Below are 14,208 nucleotides of genomic sequence, written 5' to 3' on the forward strand. Positions count from 1 at the left end.
CCATCTGTCTCTCTCTGGTGCCAAAAGTCTGAAGCTCCTGTTCAAACCAGTAGAAGATTCTCTCCTGTAACTTCTGAATTTCTCATTCTTTCTGCTGCTTCATTTAAAGATACATGTTCATTAATCACCCAAGGATCAAAAATGATAGCAACAAAATAAAAAGCGACAATAAAGAAATAAACAGGAAGGACCCTTACATAGACCATTCCTGGTGAAGGAATAAAATCAAATTACTTAATTCCAGTTAATGGAAATATTAATAGTGCTGCAATTATCTATTTAATTCAATAACGAGACACTAGACATGCACTTCCTAACAGAACTTTAATGCATGTTTCAACAGCATGTTTGACTTCAATAGCAATTTTAAATATACAAACTTGCAGGTTTACCACTTTATGAAATAGGAATGGTAGGTGAGTACAAAAGCAGAGTGGTGCAAGAGAAACTTGGTGAGGCTGATCTGTTACTGAAATCCCCGGAATTTTAGCACAAAGGAGAAAAGGCAGAAGAAGAAAAATCGGGGTTCAACATCAATTCACAGCTGATCTATGACTCCTATTTTTTATTCTGTCGAGAAAATACATACTTCAGAAGTGATACATGCTCAGCTATAGTGCAGTTTCCAGCAATTCAGCTACGCAATTACATAGTAGCTCAATCATCACAGCTCATTTCTAACTCACACAGGCTCCTTTATTACCTTTCTCCCACAAGCAAGCCTTAATGGCGAGCCCTGAAATTACTCATGTTTATTTTAGCCTAATTTTGAAAAAGTCTGGACAATGTGTCTGATGCGTTTCCTCCGGGTATTCTTGTTTCCTCCCACAGTTGTGCAGGTTAGGTGGATTGGTCATACCCCTTAGTGTCTAGGTCCCAGGTAGGGTACTCTTTCAGAGGGTCGGTGCAGACTCGGTGGGCTGAATGGTCTCCTTCTGCCCTGCAGGGATTCTATGGAAAATATATTGGTATCTTTTAAAATATTCTGTAGGTGTTCCCTAAATTAGAACAAGGAAAAGACTGCATCATCACACATGTATTTTAGAGGGGGTTCCTTTTTGTACCTAGATGCCAAGAATTAGTAAACCATTACAGGGGGCTGAGAGTGCGATCACTGGAAAATGAAGCACTTATCGGATGTATTTAATACCATCCAAATCATCTACAGGTCCATCTACGGTAAAAGCTGCATTAAGTCATTCATAGACGTTTGCAAGAACATTTCTTTTGAGGGTTTATAAAATTTTGATGAGACCAACTTGCACACAACTGATTTTCACTTAGCAAGATCTCACTCCCAACTGAATTGCTCTGAAAAGGTTTATAAATTTGAGAAGCCAATATATTAATTTACTGCTCCTATTCTGCACTGTTTACCAACATTGTGGAAGTGAGAGAGTTCTAGAAAGATGCAAAGCACATTGGTGGCCCAATAAAGTGTTATGGCTACGTTTGCAGCCATGACTTCCTCACGGAAATATCCACCTGCTGTTATCATAGCATTGAGCTGGCAGCAAGTGATGTGGAAACCGTCAGTGTACCCAGACTGTTTGTCATACTCTTAGTAGTAAAATGCAGATTGGCCAAGACCTAAGAGCAACTTTATTGGACCTCGACTAATGAAACCTTAAAAGACAAAAAGAGAAGATCATAGTTAACAAAGCTAGGCATCGCCATTACTGTTAAGCAGCAAACATTTGAAAAGGTAGCTGTTGTGGAAATACCCAAGAAAATAGTTACTGGTTTGGAGGAAAGTTCTATGACATACCTTTTCATAATTTCACTCAAGCGCTAAGCTACTAATTTTTCCTTTCCAGGTGGGATGGGTGGTGGGGCGAGGGTGTTCTCAACACATTGTGTAATATAAAAGGCATTTAGCAGCCTTTTTAAAATAACAAATTAGGTTTATAATCACTGGTCACCTGAACACTGAAGTAACTCAAGTGCAATCCACTAGGTGGCACCACTATCACAGCATAATGAACACAGAAATAGCACAGAATTTGCTCAAGGTTCTTCTAGCAGGACATTTTGTTTATAAATAAGTTAACTATTTACATATTTAGGCAATTACACTTACACAAACAATTATCTATTTTGTACCCAAGAAGCACATCTGGGAATCCTTCTGAGGCTGTATATCAAACTTTCTGATTTGACAGGCAGCAAAGTAAATTTGAACACATTTAACTGGTAGCCATTTGAAGTGTCAGTAATTAGAAACATAAAGTGCCCTTTGTAACAACAGACCCTACTGCATGGATATCACAACTCGTACATCATTCATTAAAAAAACGTTGAAAAAAATACATAATACTACAACCAACTTCATGTGAACTTACATAACAAATCACACAGTATGTACAATCTTATGTTTACTCAGGATTGCCATCCCATCATATATACTGTATATACATATATACTTTTCGGAATATATTATAACAATATATATTTAATATTTTTTATAAACAGAAAACCTACAAAATCACAATCACAACATAAGAAAACAGTCCAACATAAATGTTAAATAATACATTGTTGTTTTGGGCAACACTGCTTCTGGGGAAAATATGCCACCGTTCTCTCTTTGGGTGCAATGTCTCTAGATCTTGGAGAGCACTATAAGCTGCTGCTGTGAAGTTTGCATCTCCAGTTGTCAGAAGGTCAAACACACAGGAATGAAAATAGACATCCTTTACTTGGATTTTCTCATGGCATTTAGCTGTTGCAGTCTCTAATGTGTAAACACCCTTTGGTGGGGCCTGGGTGTGGTGCAGGTGGTTTGGACTATTGGCTGGAAGAGGGAGGTGTCCACCTTCGTCAATACGTTCATTCATTGGGCAGCCACGGGCACAAAGCTGCAGGCCCTGGCTGTCGTTCTCAGAGAGGGCCAATGCCTCAGGCATCCTCAATGCAAAGGTTAAATAGCGTCCCACTTGGCGCACTATCACGGTCATTCCTATGTATTTTGCATGCACCTCCACATGTTTACCACTAACTTTTTCAACTATCCATAAAGTCTTTATCCAGCCATTTCCCACTGTTGTACCATCTATGAATGCTGCGGGCAGATCATCTGTCATCGCTTGGTAAACCTTCTGATCTGTACAGTCATGGTAGGTTTTGAATATGATGGTTATCTGAAAGGAATGAAACCATGCACACTCAGTATATTTTGACAAATATGACACAGAATAACTAAGTAAATCACATCTCAAATGTCCATTACTGAAATAATTTTTCATAAACCCTCTTGCTATTAATGTATAGTAGGGGTAGCTACTCTCACTTCCTGACCCTGCATGGATTATTTGTGTATCAATGGAAGATTAATAATCTCTAATTATGCAAGATTTTTTTAGGATTAAAAATTAGGGCGCCTAATTTTGTCACATTAACAATCCCAGTCTCAGATCTCCTCCCAGGTTAGGTAAAATGACAAAATCTGAAAGTGAGTGACACTGCTTACAACTGGGAAAACCCGATGCCCTCCTGCATAGACTTCCTGCACATTTTAAGCTTCTGAAGGGCCTATTTAAACAAGAAACTAGCAACAAACTTTTGAATCTGAGGAATGATTTTAATAAAGTTGGTTTTTTTGTCCTCAAGCTGTAGTTCATTTTTGTGTATAATTAATAGTGGAATATGTATATACTATCCACACAATATGGACAAGGCAGCTCTTTTAGAAGACAATATAAACAAATCAAAGTGCTCTATTTAAATCAGTCATCCAGGTGTGAGACATGGTAAAATACTAATTCCCTTCAGAAGACAAATGCTGTAATCTAACCATTTTGTAATTAGATTTCTGCTATAAGCCTACCAATAAAGTTATCAGGATTCCATGTATGCTGTTAGCTCACTGGAAGAGCCTGTTGAGCATTAAGCCTGCTTTCTTGCAGGGTCAAAGCAGACAACCATATGCATTTCAAGCACAGCAAAAAATATTCAAACGGCTGTTGTCTTCAATCAAAAATTCACCTAAATATATGTAACGCACTCACATCAAAAAATCCTATGTCTACATTCGCATGATTTTTTTTTAAGGTATTCCTGTATGTTAGTTTTTTCTGGTCCAAATTTGTATTGGTTATGTATAAAAGACACAAATTCTAATATGCTAATAGCAGATTTTGATTAAATACATCCTAAAGATATGATAATAGCAGTAACTAGGATTAAACACATCACTGATTATACAGTATACTCATTAGCAAATTGATCCGTCTTTCAATTAACCTTTCCTCAGAAAGTTATAAACCATGCAACTACTGCTAAAAAGAACATTGGGAGGCTTTCAAATTCAATGTAAAGAAACTCCTGATGTGGTAAATTATATGGGAGCTCATCAAAATGTGTGAACACAACACACACAAGAATTGAAATAATTCTAGTTAGGCCATGTTAGCATCATAATGAGCTCAGGGACTCGGTGTGAAAGGTCCACAATACACATGTCACGGGGTCATTGTCTACACATTTTTTCACAAAATGCGAAATCACAAATGAAAGAAAACTTTGCAAATGCACTTATGAGAATCCAAATATTTTGTTCCAAATACTTAAAACTACAAGCAGTAGATTTTTTCTCATGATCTGAAACTCTGCACTCCCTTTGGATCATACTGCTTCAGAGATGTTAATACTATTTTATTTTGGGGTAGCATGGTGGCACAGTGGTTAGCACTGTTGCCTCACAGTGCCAGGGATCCGGGTTCAATTCCGTCCTCGGGTGACTGTCTTTGTGACGCTTGTACATTCTCCCCGTGTCTGCATGGTTTTCCGCCGGGTGCTCCAGTTTGCCCCTTAAGGTCCAGGGATGTGCAGGTTATGTTCTGGGACTATGGGGATAGGTAAGGGTACACACTTGTAAACGGGCAGAGTGCTCATTTGAAAGTTGGGTGCAAATTTGATGGGTCGAAGGGCCTTCATCTGCACTGTAGGGATTCTATGATACTTTGAGAAAGTATTAAGCAGAAATATTGAGTAAAGTAGCGACAGAAATTATAATAGAATTCACTGGTTAAAAACACAATAGATTCTATTACAGTCCTTTCTGCACCACCATCTCCCACTCAGACAGGAAGTCTGATGGGCACAAAAAGTAGGCAGAGTCCTGAGATATTGAAACACAACAGTTTAGAAAAATGACAGCTGGGGATTCTCTTCTACTAATCCCATCCTAAGGATGCTAGTATACTGTCTACTTTACAGCAAGGAGTCCCTCACCTTGTTTGTGTTGACCCCCACCCTTCCTCCTCAGAATAAAAAGCTAGCCCACCAAAGAACAGAGTCCTGTATGTACCTTGTTAGTGGCTGTGGCGCTGGATCCCTGTACAACAGGGACGTTAGTTACTTGCACTGACAAGTAGTCGTTATCAATCAAGGGCCAAGCTCCCTCCACTTTGCAAGTCTGAAAGTGATCTCTGAAAGTCCTGAGGTGCGGGTCGCCAAACAAGCCGCAGAAGACATAGCGGCGTCCAGCTTGTGGCTCGGTGCCCGCTGCAGCCCGGTGACCACGCACCAGCCCAGCCCGGTTCTCGTAATCACAGAAGCCCATGTTGTGACTGACTGGCACCAGGTCCTGGACTGCTATCGACGTGGGCCCTTCCCGGGAGCAGTTCCTCTGGCTCATCAGGTCGCTGATGCCCAGCACGGCCGAGTGGAAGGCCAGAATGCCCCGGCACGACTTGGCCGTGCGCTCGGTGCACAGGGCATAAGCGCGCAGGGCGATGCAAAACTCGGAGGCGAAAGCATTCAGAGCGGCGTTCAGGTGAGAGGTGAGGGCTACAAAGTCGGTCGTGCACTTCTGGATCCTGCACTGATACTGCTGCTGGCAGTAAGCTGCAAAAACAAAAGGTAAAACATCGTCAACTTGCACAGGATTGAAACAAGACGTCCCCCCAAACTGGCACCAAGTGATAGAAATCACAACTGGGAAGAATTATATTCTCCAGCTTGCAATTTGACTGAAACGTTGCCTGGGTTTGGGCGGTTCCGTGTTCAGCTTCCAATATGATGCAAGGCAGGATTTGCACATTTCTCCAACTTCCCTGCAAAAGTGACATTGAAAACAAAGTGCGTGGTAACTTTCTGTAACAGCTTCAATGTGGAGCTGCTTCCAGTGACCAGCCAGCACCATAATGTCCAATCCGCAGTTAAAATGTTCCAAAGAGAGTGTGAAAAAAGCAGGACATTGTGTCACCTTCACATCCATTTACACAATGCTGGGGGATGGGGGGCACCAACCCGTGCGAGGAAGCCCATTAGCAACACATTTGTAATACAGACAAAAGAACGATTGATCTGCTCTTCCCGATAAATCAGGCGGTGGCTTCAGGGGTTAGAGGAGATTCAGTCACGATGAAGAAGTTAAAATGTTTGAGGAGCTACGAATAGACAAAAATAAAGGAGTGCCGAGAACTGGAACAAGCGATCCAGTCATTCCCTGCAGCTGGTAACTGGAGCTCCCCTATCCACTGGAGCAAAGAGCAAGAGCCCATTCCTGTGTGTGAAAATTCCCAGGTTCCCTCCCAACCCCAATACACAGACCCCCTCACAACCACAACTCTTCCCGAGGTGAAACCAGCACGTTAGACTCTAATCCAAAATATTTACTTCCTGGCTGCTACCAAAAGAAACGGTTAGTGATACAAGATGCAGTCTCTGCACTGGGAGAGGGAGAGAAAGGGGGATTTATCAAACGAAAAGTTTACAAGGCGGAGGAGGTAGAGAGCGAGATTCCTCTGCAAGTTTGCAGCAGGCAGACACACATACAACCCATCCAAGCGCTGATTTTGCAGCATCGGAGGCCAGGACCTTGCACAACATTCAGCTGCAGCCTTTCACACCACAGCGCGGTGCTGGGGGGGTTTACCTGTGTTGGTACACGTCGAAATGAAAAGCAGCAGGAAAGTGAAGGCGGTGTAAGGGCGCTCAGCCCCGGGGTAGTAAAATCCTGCTCTCCCCATGCCCATCCATCCAGGTTGCAGTGAGTTTCTCAAATGCTTCACCGAGAAGGGGCAGCAGCTGCGGGAACCTCTCCTCGTCCTGTCGGAGCGAGAAACGCACGGAGGCAGATTAATCACAAACACGGTGGCGCAAACAACATTGTTATTTTAGTGGAATAAGGAGCAGCAGCTCCGGCCCAACACCATCAATCTCCGCTACCCAGTGCCAGCACACACACGCCAGGCTGCACACACACAGCGCTCACTGCCTATTGGCCAGGCGCCGTCCCGCCTACCCCGGGCGCCGCCTCCCGATTGGCAGGTTGACGCTGTCGATCAGCCTCTCCCGGGCCAGCGTTCCGGAGTTTCCGCTCTCGCAGGTTGGGCTGCACCGGAGCGCATGACTTCATCAGGGCCCAGAGTGGAGTCAGAGCTGGAGCTGCCACTGCCACAGCAGGAGGAGGAGGAATGAGCAAAGGGAAGAATGCAAAAACCCAGAAAGAGAAGGGGGTCCAAAAAAATTTGATGGGAAGCAGAACAACAACAGGAAGCAATACAGAATAATAAACAGAATAGTAACATGAAATAATAATGAAAGGCGAGGTCAAAAAAATACAAACGACATTGCGCAGTTTTAACAAGGTTCTGTAAATTCATACAGAATCAGTTTACACTCCAACCAGCGGTGTGATGAAATGGGTATTAAAAGGGGAAAAATAATTTATTAAATAATATAATTACCTTTTATTGTCACAAGTATGAAGTTACTGCGAAAAAACCCTAAAATAAACCAACTGACTGATAATTGCAACTTCGTTTGAACCCACTAACACAACAGGTGTGGGAACTGTGCAATTCAAAAAGACCAAACCAACAATGTTCAAAAAACACTGGTCTACAGAACACCCTCCAGGAAGAAACGGATTAAAATGCTGTGCATTTGGTTTCAGCTGGAGAGCTCGAGACTGCTGTCTGATGATATTCACTATATGATTGATATCACGGCTGTGAACCGCAATGTTGAACCATCAGTGCTGGCTCAGGCTGCACACAGTCAGCCCCCAGCCTGGGGCAAACACAGTTTACTTTGCTAACAAAACAAAAAAAAGTTATCCCCGACCTCGCATAGAATAAACCAGCATCTTTCAACCGAGTGACAGCATATCTTGGGGGATCACATTCTCCTTTGTGCTGCAAGTTAGCTGCAGAAGTCGCAGTGTTGGAAGGACGTCAATTTGGCTGCAAATTGGTGTGTTTAAATGATGAACCAAGAGTTTGGGAGCAGCAACAGCAGTCAGTCAGTCAGGCTGCGTGTGTTGACAGGGACTACAGAGGGCGCAGCGGCTCTGTCATGGAGTAACTTTCACCAGCATCAATTCTCTTCAATAATTAACGCCACGGTTCGGTGAAAAAGTTGCACCGTGCGCCCTAAAATCGTTCATTTCAATAGAAATTTGACATTCCCGAGATAGTTTTTACTTTCTAAAATACGCGAGGATTATTATATCGATACAGAACCGACTTTGATGGAAAATTTAATTATAACACCATGTGGTGGACAAGCAACATGACTGCGAGTAATCTAAAAACAAAACTATAATGAAAATAAACAATCCCCTTTTCACTCTCACTTTGATACCCATAGGTTCCTAAAGTTGTGGTGTGAGAGATGCACTGATCCCAGACTTCCATACCATTCCCAACTCATGGGTCGGAAGTGCTTAGAAACACCGCCTTGGATCGACTCCCTGTCTATCTCCACGGCATCTTTTTATCTGGGAGGAATTTAATTTGTACCTAGAATTTCAGAACATATTTCATTTGTAAGCAATCCGTGTATAACTAGCATGGTTTATTTTTCTCAATAACACAAAGTTGGCTTTAAAAAACGTATTCCTAATTAATTTCTCATACCCTATCACGTGGGCAGTGGAACCTTGCAGTTCTGGTGAGGAACTATATGCTGGCCCGTTGATATTAGGTATATTGTTCACAATTATATGAGACAATTGGAAGGCAATTTTTTCCCCAAGATTTTTATTTGATTTTTAAAGTTTTTCCAATTAAGGGGAAATTTTAGCATTGCCAATCCACCTACCCTGCACATCTTTGGGTTATGGAGGTGAGACCCACACAGACACAGGGAGAATGTGCAAATTCTACAGTGAGACCCATGGACAGTGACCCGGACCGGGATCGAATCTGGGTGCTCAACGCCATGAGGCAGCAGTGCTAACCACTACGCCATCATGCCATGCTTCTTTTCCAAGATGGCATAAAATGGTGCTTCTTGGTTGTCCTGGTTTTCTGTTGAGTGAAGTAACAGGATGTTAGTTTCAGTCATATTCTTCAGCATATAACGCAGCTTCAACCATTGGTGCAGTGCTCCATTTCAAATGAGTCATCCTTCAGATTATTTTTTAAATTTTTTCCATGGTATGTGGGTGGCGTTGGCATGGCAAATATTTTTTGTCCATCCCTAATTGCTCTTGAGAAGGTGGCGGTGGTGAGCTGCCTTCTTGAATCGCTGAAATCCGTGCAGTGTAGATACACCCAGAGAGCTGTTAGGAAGGGTGTTCCAGGATTTTTACCCAGTTACAGTGAAGGAACAGTGATATATTTCCAAGTCAAGATGATGAGTGACTTGGGAGGGGAACATCCGAGTGACGAGATATTAAATCAAAGCTTCATCTGCTGTTCAAATAGTTCAGATAGACATAAAAGATTGCCTGGCAATATCTGAAGTGGAGATGGAGATCTAGTGTCCTGGATAACTCACTTCCCTGAACTAACACCACGTAAAACAGATTAACTCATAGCTCTTTGTCAGATTTTAACATGTGCAAATTGGCATCCAGATTTGTCTACATAACAGTTCCTGCAATTCAAAGTAATTTATTGCATGTGAAATGTTTTGAGATGTGTGAGAGCCATGACAAAACACTTTATAAATGCATGTTTTTAAAAATTAGTAGCTTAATATTATAATTTCCAAAAAAAGTAGGGATGTCAGTGATTGCAAATATATTCAGCTCCTCTTGGGTGAGGTTTAGCGCAGGTTAGATGCAGAGGAAACCTACCTTTACTCTTCAACAATAATGTGGCATTAGAATTGCATCGCTACATGAATTAGCAAAATTGTTAATTTTAGTGACAAATTTGAGTAATCCTAATCCTGGAGGTTTAAGTACTCGTGCCACTAAAATGGAACTGCTCACTCTAATTTCATGGCATTATTATTGCTATGAGTAAGAACTTCCAATGCATCAGTTTCGTCTGACTATGAAAGCAGGTTCATGAATCCTCACGGTGATCAATATTTACAATGGTATGCATTTTAAAAATTACATTTTCTCTTTTCCTTTGATCCCTTTCTCCCCAGTTGACACTTGTCTGGTCTGGAGAGGGGTATGTCCAATCTGCCAAAATCATCAGGGATGAAAATAATTCCATTCTTCCATCACTTCTCCCAGTCCACAGGACCTTGCATACATAAGAAGGAAAAGTAGGAGGCTTCAAAAACAGTTTTCTTTTGACATCAACAAACTTATTGTGACTGATGAGTAAATCTTCTAAGTAAATCTAAGTGTCAGCATTAGGCTTCAAATTCTCTGGACACATTAAACACTGTAGTGTTGTATCTGGAAAAGATCACTTGCAATTATTTAAGCAAACTGTCAGTTATATAGGAATTGCAGTGGAAGTGTTTCTTTATGAATCACACCTAGTTGATGTTTCACCCATAACATTGTGTGTATAGTGAGAGAGAGAAATCCAAAACTATTAGTATTTTTTGAAGTTAGTACAGAGGTATTCAAACAACCAACTGAATTTCCAAAATTACTGCTTAGTTAAAGTGACAGTACAAGAAACAATTGAGTGCTTTTAATAATTCAGTATTTTGTGTCCTGATCATCGTAAAAAACTCTTTGGCCATTAGATTATCCAGAATGTTCTAATATCATGAGTGAAATATCAGCTGTCGGCAATGTAATATAAAAAGATATGTGCTATTGGGCATTCCAGTGGAAATTCTTGGAACTCATGGAAGACTGAAACATTTGAATTTTTTCAACAATAGAAACATGTACTTTTTCTACTATAACTTCATAACTTCTCCCTTTCAACATTAAATGCACTTTAAAACCGGCCCCTGAAAAATCAAGACTTCAAATGAAAGTTGCAAATACTACTCTGAACGATGGGTCTGATGGCTTTATGATCTTTAGAGGTTCCTAAAAGAAACTTGCATTCTTATGAAATTAAAATAAAAGTCCAAGGAGGTGTCTATGTGTTGAATAATTCATAAGGGAATTTGGTATTGCCATATCTAAGGTAATTATTGAATAATTTTATCTGAACCTGATCTACATTTCAACTATACTGATATCCCAATAATTCAATTACACTCACAATCTGCTTGGCCAGGTTGCTAGGGGAGAAAACAAAATGTAGTTTAAGTGGAAGGGAAATCAGAAAAACATCATTATCCCCCCAGCATGGATAGAGAGTAACAATAAGAGAGCTGTTTAGAAGATTGGGGCTTGTTTGCTCCCCTCCAGATTCAGAGGGTGGCATGGTAGAACAGTGGGTAGCACTGTTGCTTCACAGCTCCAGAGTCCCAGGTTCGATTGCCGGCTTGGGCCACTGTCTGTGCGGAGTCTGCATGTTCTGCCCGTGACCGGGTGGGTTTCCTCCGGTGCTCCGGTTTCCTCCCACATGTCCAAAAAGATCTGCTGTTGGGTAATTTGGACATTCTGAATAGTCCCAATGTGTACCCGAACAGGCGCCGGAATGTGGTGACTAGGGGTTTTCATAGTAACTTCATTGCAGTGTTAATGTAAGCCTACTTGTGACAATTTTTTTTTTTTTAAATGGCAACAACGTAAATGGGACAGGACAACGGGTGAGCAGAGGTGGTGTGTGGATATTGGAATAAATCGTGTTGTTTCCTACGCAGTTCAGAACAGTCATTTTTGTGTCTCTGTTAGACAAATTAACCTTCCTTGAATCTATTGTTTTAACCAAAACAGTCACTCTCCAAGGTAATTTGCTCTCGTCTTCAAGTGGAGAAAGTAGAGAATTATGGGTGTATGCAATGTCATATGTGGAGGGAAGGATACCGTTTGTGAAGTGTGACTGTGCGGCATGAATATGAAAGGGCAATAGGATGAGAGCGAGTGTGATTGCTAACCAAATGGGAACGTGAATGTCTGGAGAGAGAGGAAAGAGTGGAGCTGCAAAGTGTGTTGACCTGAGGACTGCGGTGCTGGAAAAGTCAGAGTGTGGGCCTAGGCACCAGTAATTCCAATGACATTCACCTTTCCTGCCCTCCGGACCTCCTAAATCCCTCAACTATTTCCATCCACTCTTGCTTGGTTTGAGAGGCTGTCCTCTTTCTCCTGTCTTTAGGAAAGACATCTCACTGCAGTCCCTCAGATCCCACAGCAGGACATCTAGGTAAAAACAGGGGTCCGGTGGAGCAACCCTGCCAGATCCCCTCTCCATTCCTACTGCAGATACTGTAGTGTACCGTTGCAGATTTGTACCCATGATAGTGTATATATATATATATCACAGATGAATTCACATCAGCACAGCCAAGAACAGTGAAGGAACTAATCTATTGGAAGGGAGGGATGTAATCATTGAAACTGTGGCAACTGGAGCCAGTGGTTCCAAAGTGATTTGGGAGAAGCTGGGAAACAGCCTGATGATCTTTTCTTTCAGACAGAGAATCAGTACAGCACTGGAAAGGGCAGCACGGTGGCACAGTGGTTAGCATTGCTGCCTACGACCCGTGTTCGAATCCCGGCCCTGAGTCACTGTCCGTGTGGAGTTTGCACATTCTCCCCGTGTCTGCGTGGGTTTCGCCCCCACAACCCAAAAGATGTGCAGGATAGGTGGATTGGACACGCTAAATTACCCCTTAATTGGAAAAAATAATTGCGTACTCTAAATTTAAAAAAAAAGTACAGCACTGGAAAAGGTAGGCAAAAGAGAAATATAAAAGCATCAATGAAAATACGAGAACAATTTGGCTAGAGGTTAAATAAAATTGTTCATTCTGACTAAATGCTTTATTCGTTTCAAAAAGATTGAATGTGAGATCCAGATAACTATCTTACGGAAATATTAAAAATGTCAATGAGAACCTAGGGGCTTTAAAACTCAGCTGAGGAATTCAGGGAATTACAGAATATAAATTATAGACTTCGATTACCTAGTCATTTCCCCTTTAACCTAAGCTACTGGTTACATTTTGGAGAGAGGGTTGCCCTGTTCTATATCATTTCCTCCCATTTCTAGACAAATAATCTTTGAAACGTCTATCTCTTAATTTGTATATGTGTGCAGTGTGTGTGTGTAGCTCCAATATCTGGTGTAATAAATTTAAGTAACTCCCTTTCAAATCAATATACTGTTAACACACTATTCAAATTAAGTAGTTATTTATTCCAGAGGTTTGATATCCCAAGAGAGAGATGAACCATAATGTTTCCTTCAAAATCTTGCTATGATGATTGTGTACCATCAAATATTCAATTTATCAGGTTCCAACCCCAATTTGAATACTCATATCATGTCTCACTTCCAACATACCTTATTCTTCAAAGAATATCCTTTCCTTTAACCTATCTTTGTATGTGGTGGTGTACCTGAGCCCAGAAGTCACCTGTAGTTATTCTTTGTTGCAGCCACTCTAGCCAGGGCTGTAATTTTCCAAATGTACATGTTCAGGGCATTGTACTGATTCAGTACTATTTTCAAAGTCCCAGTGATATACACCCTACTCACTTTCAGTCGTGCTGAAATGGCTCAAGCTAGAAATTTATAATTCTCAAATCGTTCTTACATTGTATATTTTGAGAGGGACCGTTTCCCTTTCTCTCTGTCCATTACTCATTGCACACTTTTACCAATATTCAGTTCATTTATACCTCTAATATAAAGCACATTAAAACGTCTGACCAAGGATAGCACATTTCCAGCCGTTTCCTTGGCAAATTACTTTGTTACAGTTGACCTTTCTGTGTAAATTGTCATAATCTGCTTTTTTTCTATTTTCGGGCATCATCCTGATCAAAAAGATTAGGAAGAATGGAGGATGCAGAGTGACCTGGACCGCTCTTCCATTCACCTTCTCAACGTAATTTGCCTTTATATTGGACGCGATTCAACCAAAACATATCTAAGTGTCATTTTGGGTGAGTTTGGCAGGATGTTTCCCGCTGGCTATTTGGGGAGATCCAGA

The 14,208-nt window shown here is 41.3% G+C and overlaps 1 protein-coding gene across 12 annotated transcripts in view; it reads right to left on the reverse strand.

Annotated features, from left to right (window-relative positions):
* Positions 1 to 305: 305 nt before the first annotated feature.
* Positions 306 to 14,208, reverse strand: part of rgmb (repulsive guidance molecule BMP co-receptor b) — a 227,509-nt gene continuing 213,606 nt past the window's right edge. For 11 of the 12 annotated variants that reach the window (XM_038805199.1, XM_038805205.1, XM_038805200.1 and 8 more), the window contains 3 exons: positions 6,881 to 7,053; positions 5,309 to 5,847; positions 306 to 3,140 (listed from right to left, as the gene is read on the reverse strand). In XM_038805199.1, coding sequence (XP_038661127.1) covers positions 2,478 to 3,140; positions 5,309 to 5,847; positions 6,881 to 7,053 — 1,375 coding nt within the window. In that variant the 3' untranslated portion in view covers positions 306 to 2,477. Of the gene's footprint in view, positions 3,141 to 5,308; positions 5,848 to 6,880; positions 7,054 to 10,301; positions 10,437 to 14,208 lie in introns of all 12 variants that reach the window. The other variant, XM_038805208.1, reaches the window with a different exon arrangement.

Source organism: Scyliorhinus canicula, chromosome 8, assembly GCF_902713615.1.
Source record: "Scyliorhinus canicula chromosome 8, sScyCan1.1, whole genome shotgun sequence".
Classification (NCBI taxonomy): Eukaryota; Metazoa; Chordata; class Chondrichthyes; order Carcharhiniformes; family Scyliorhinidae; genus Scyliorhinus; species Scyliorhinus canicula.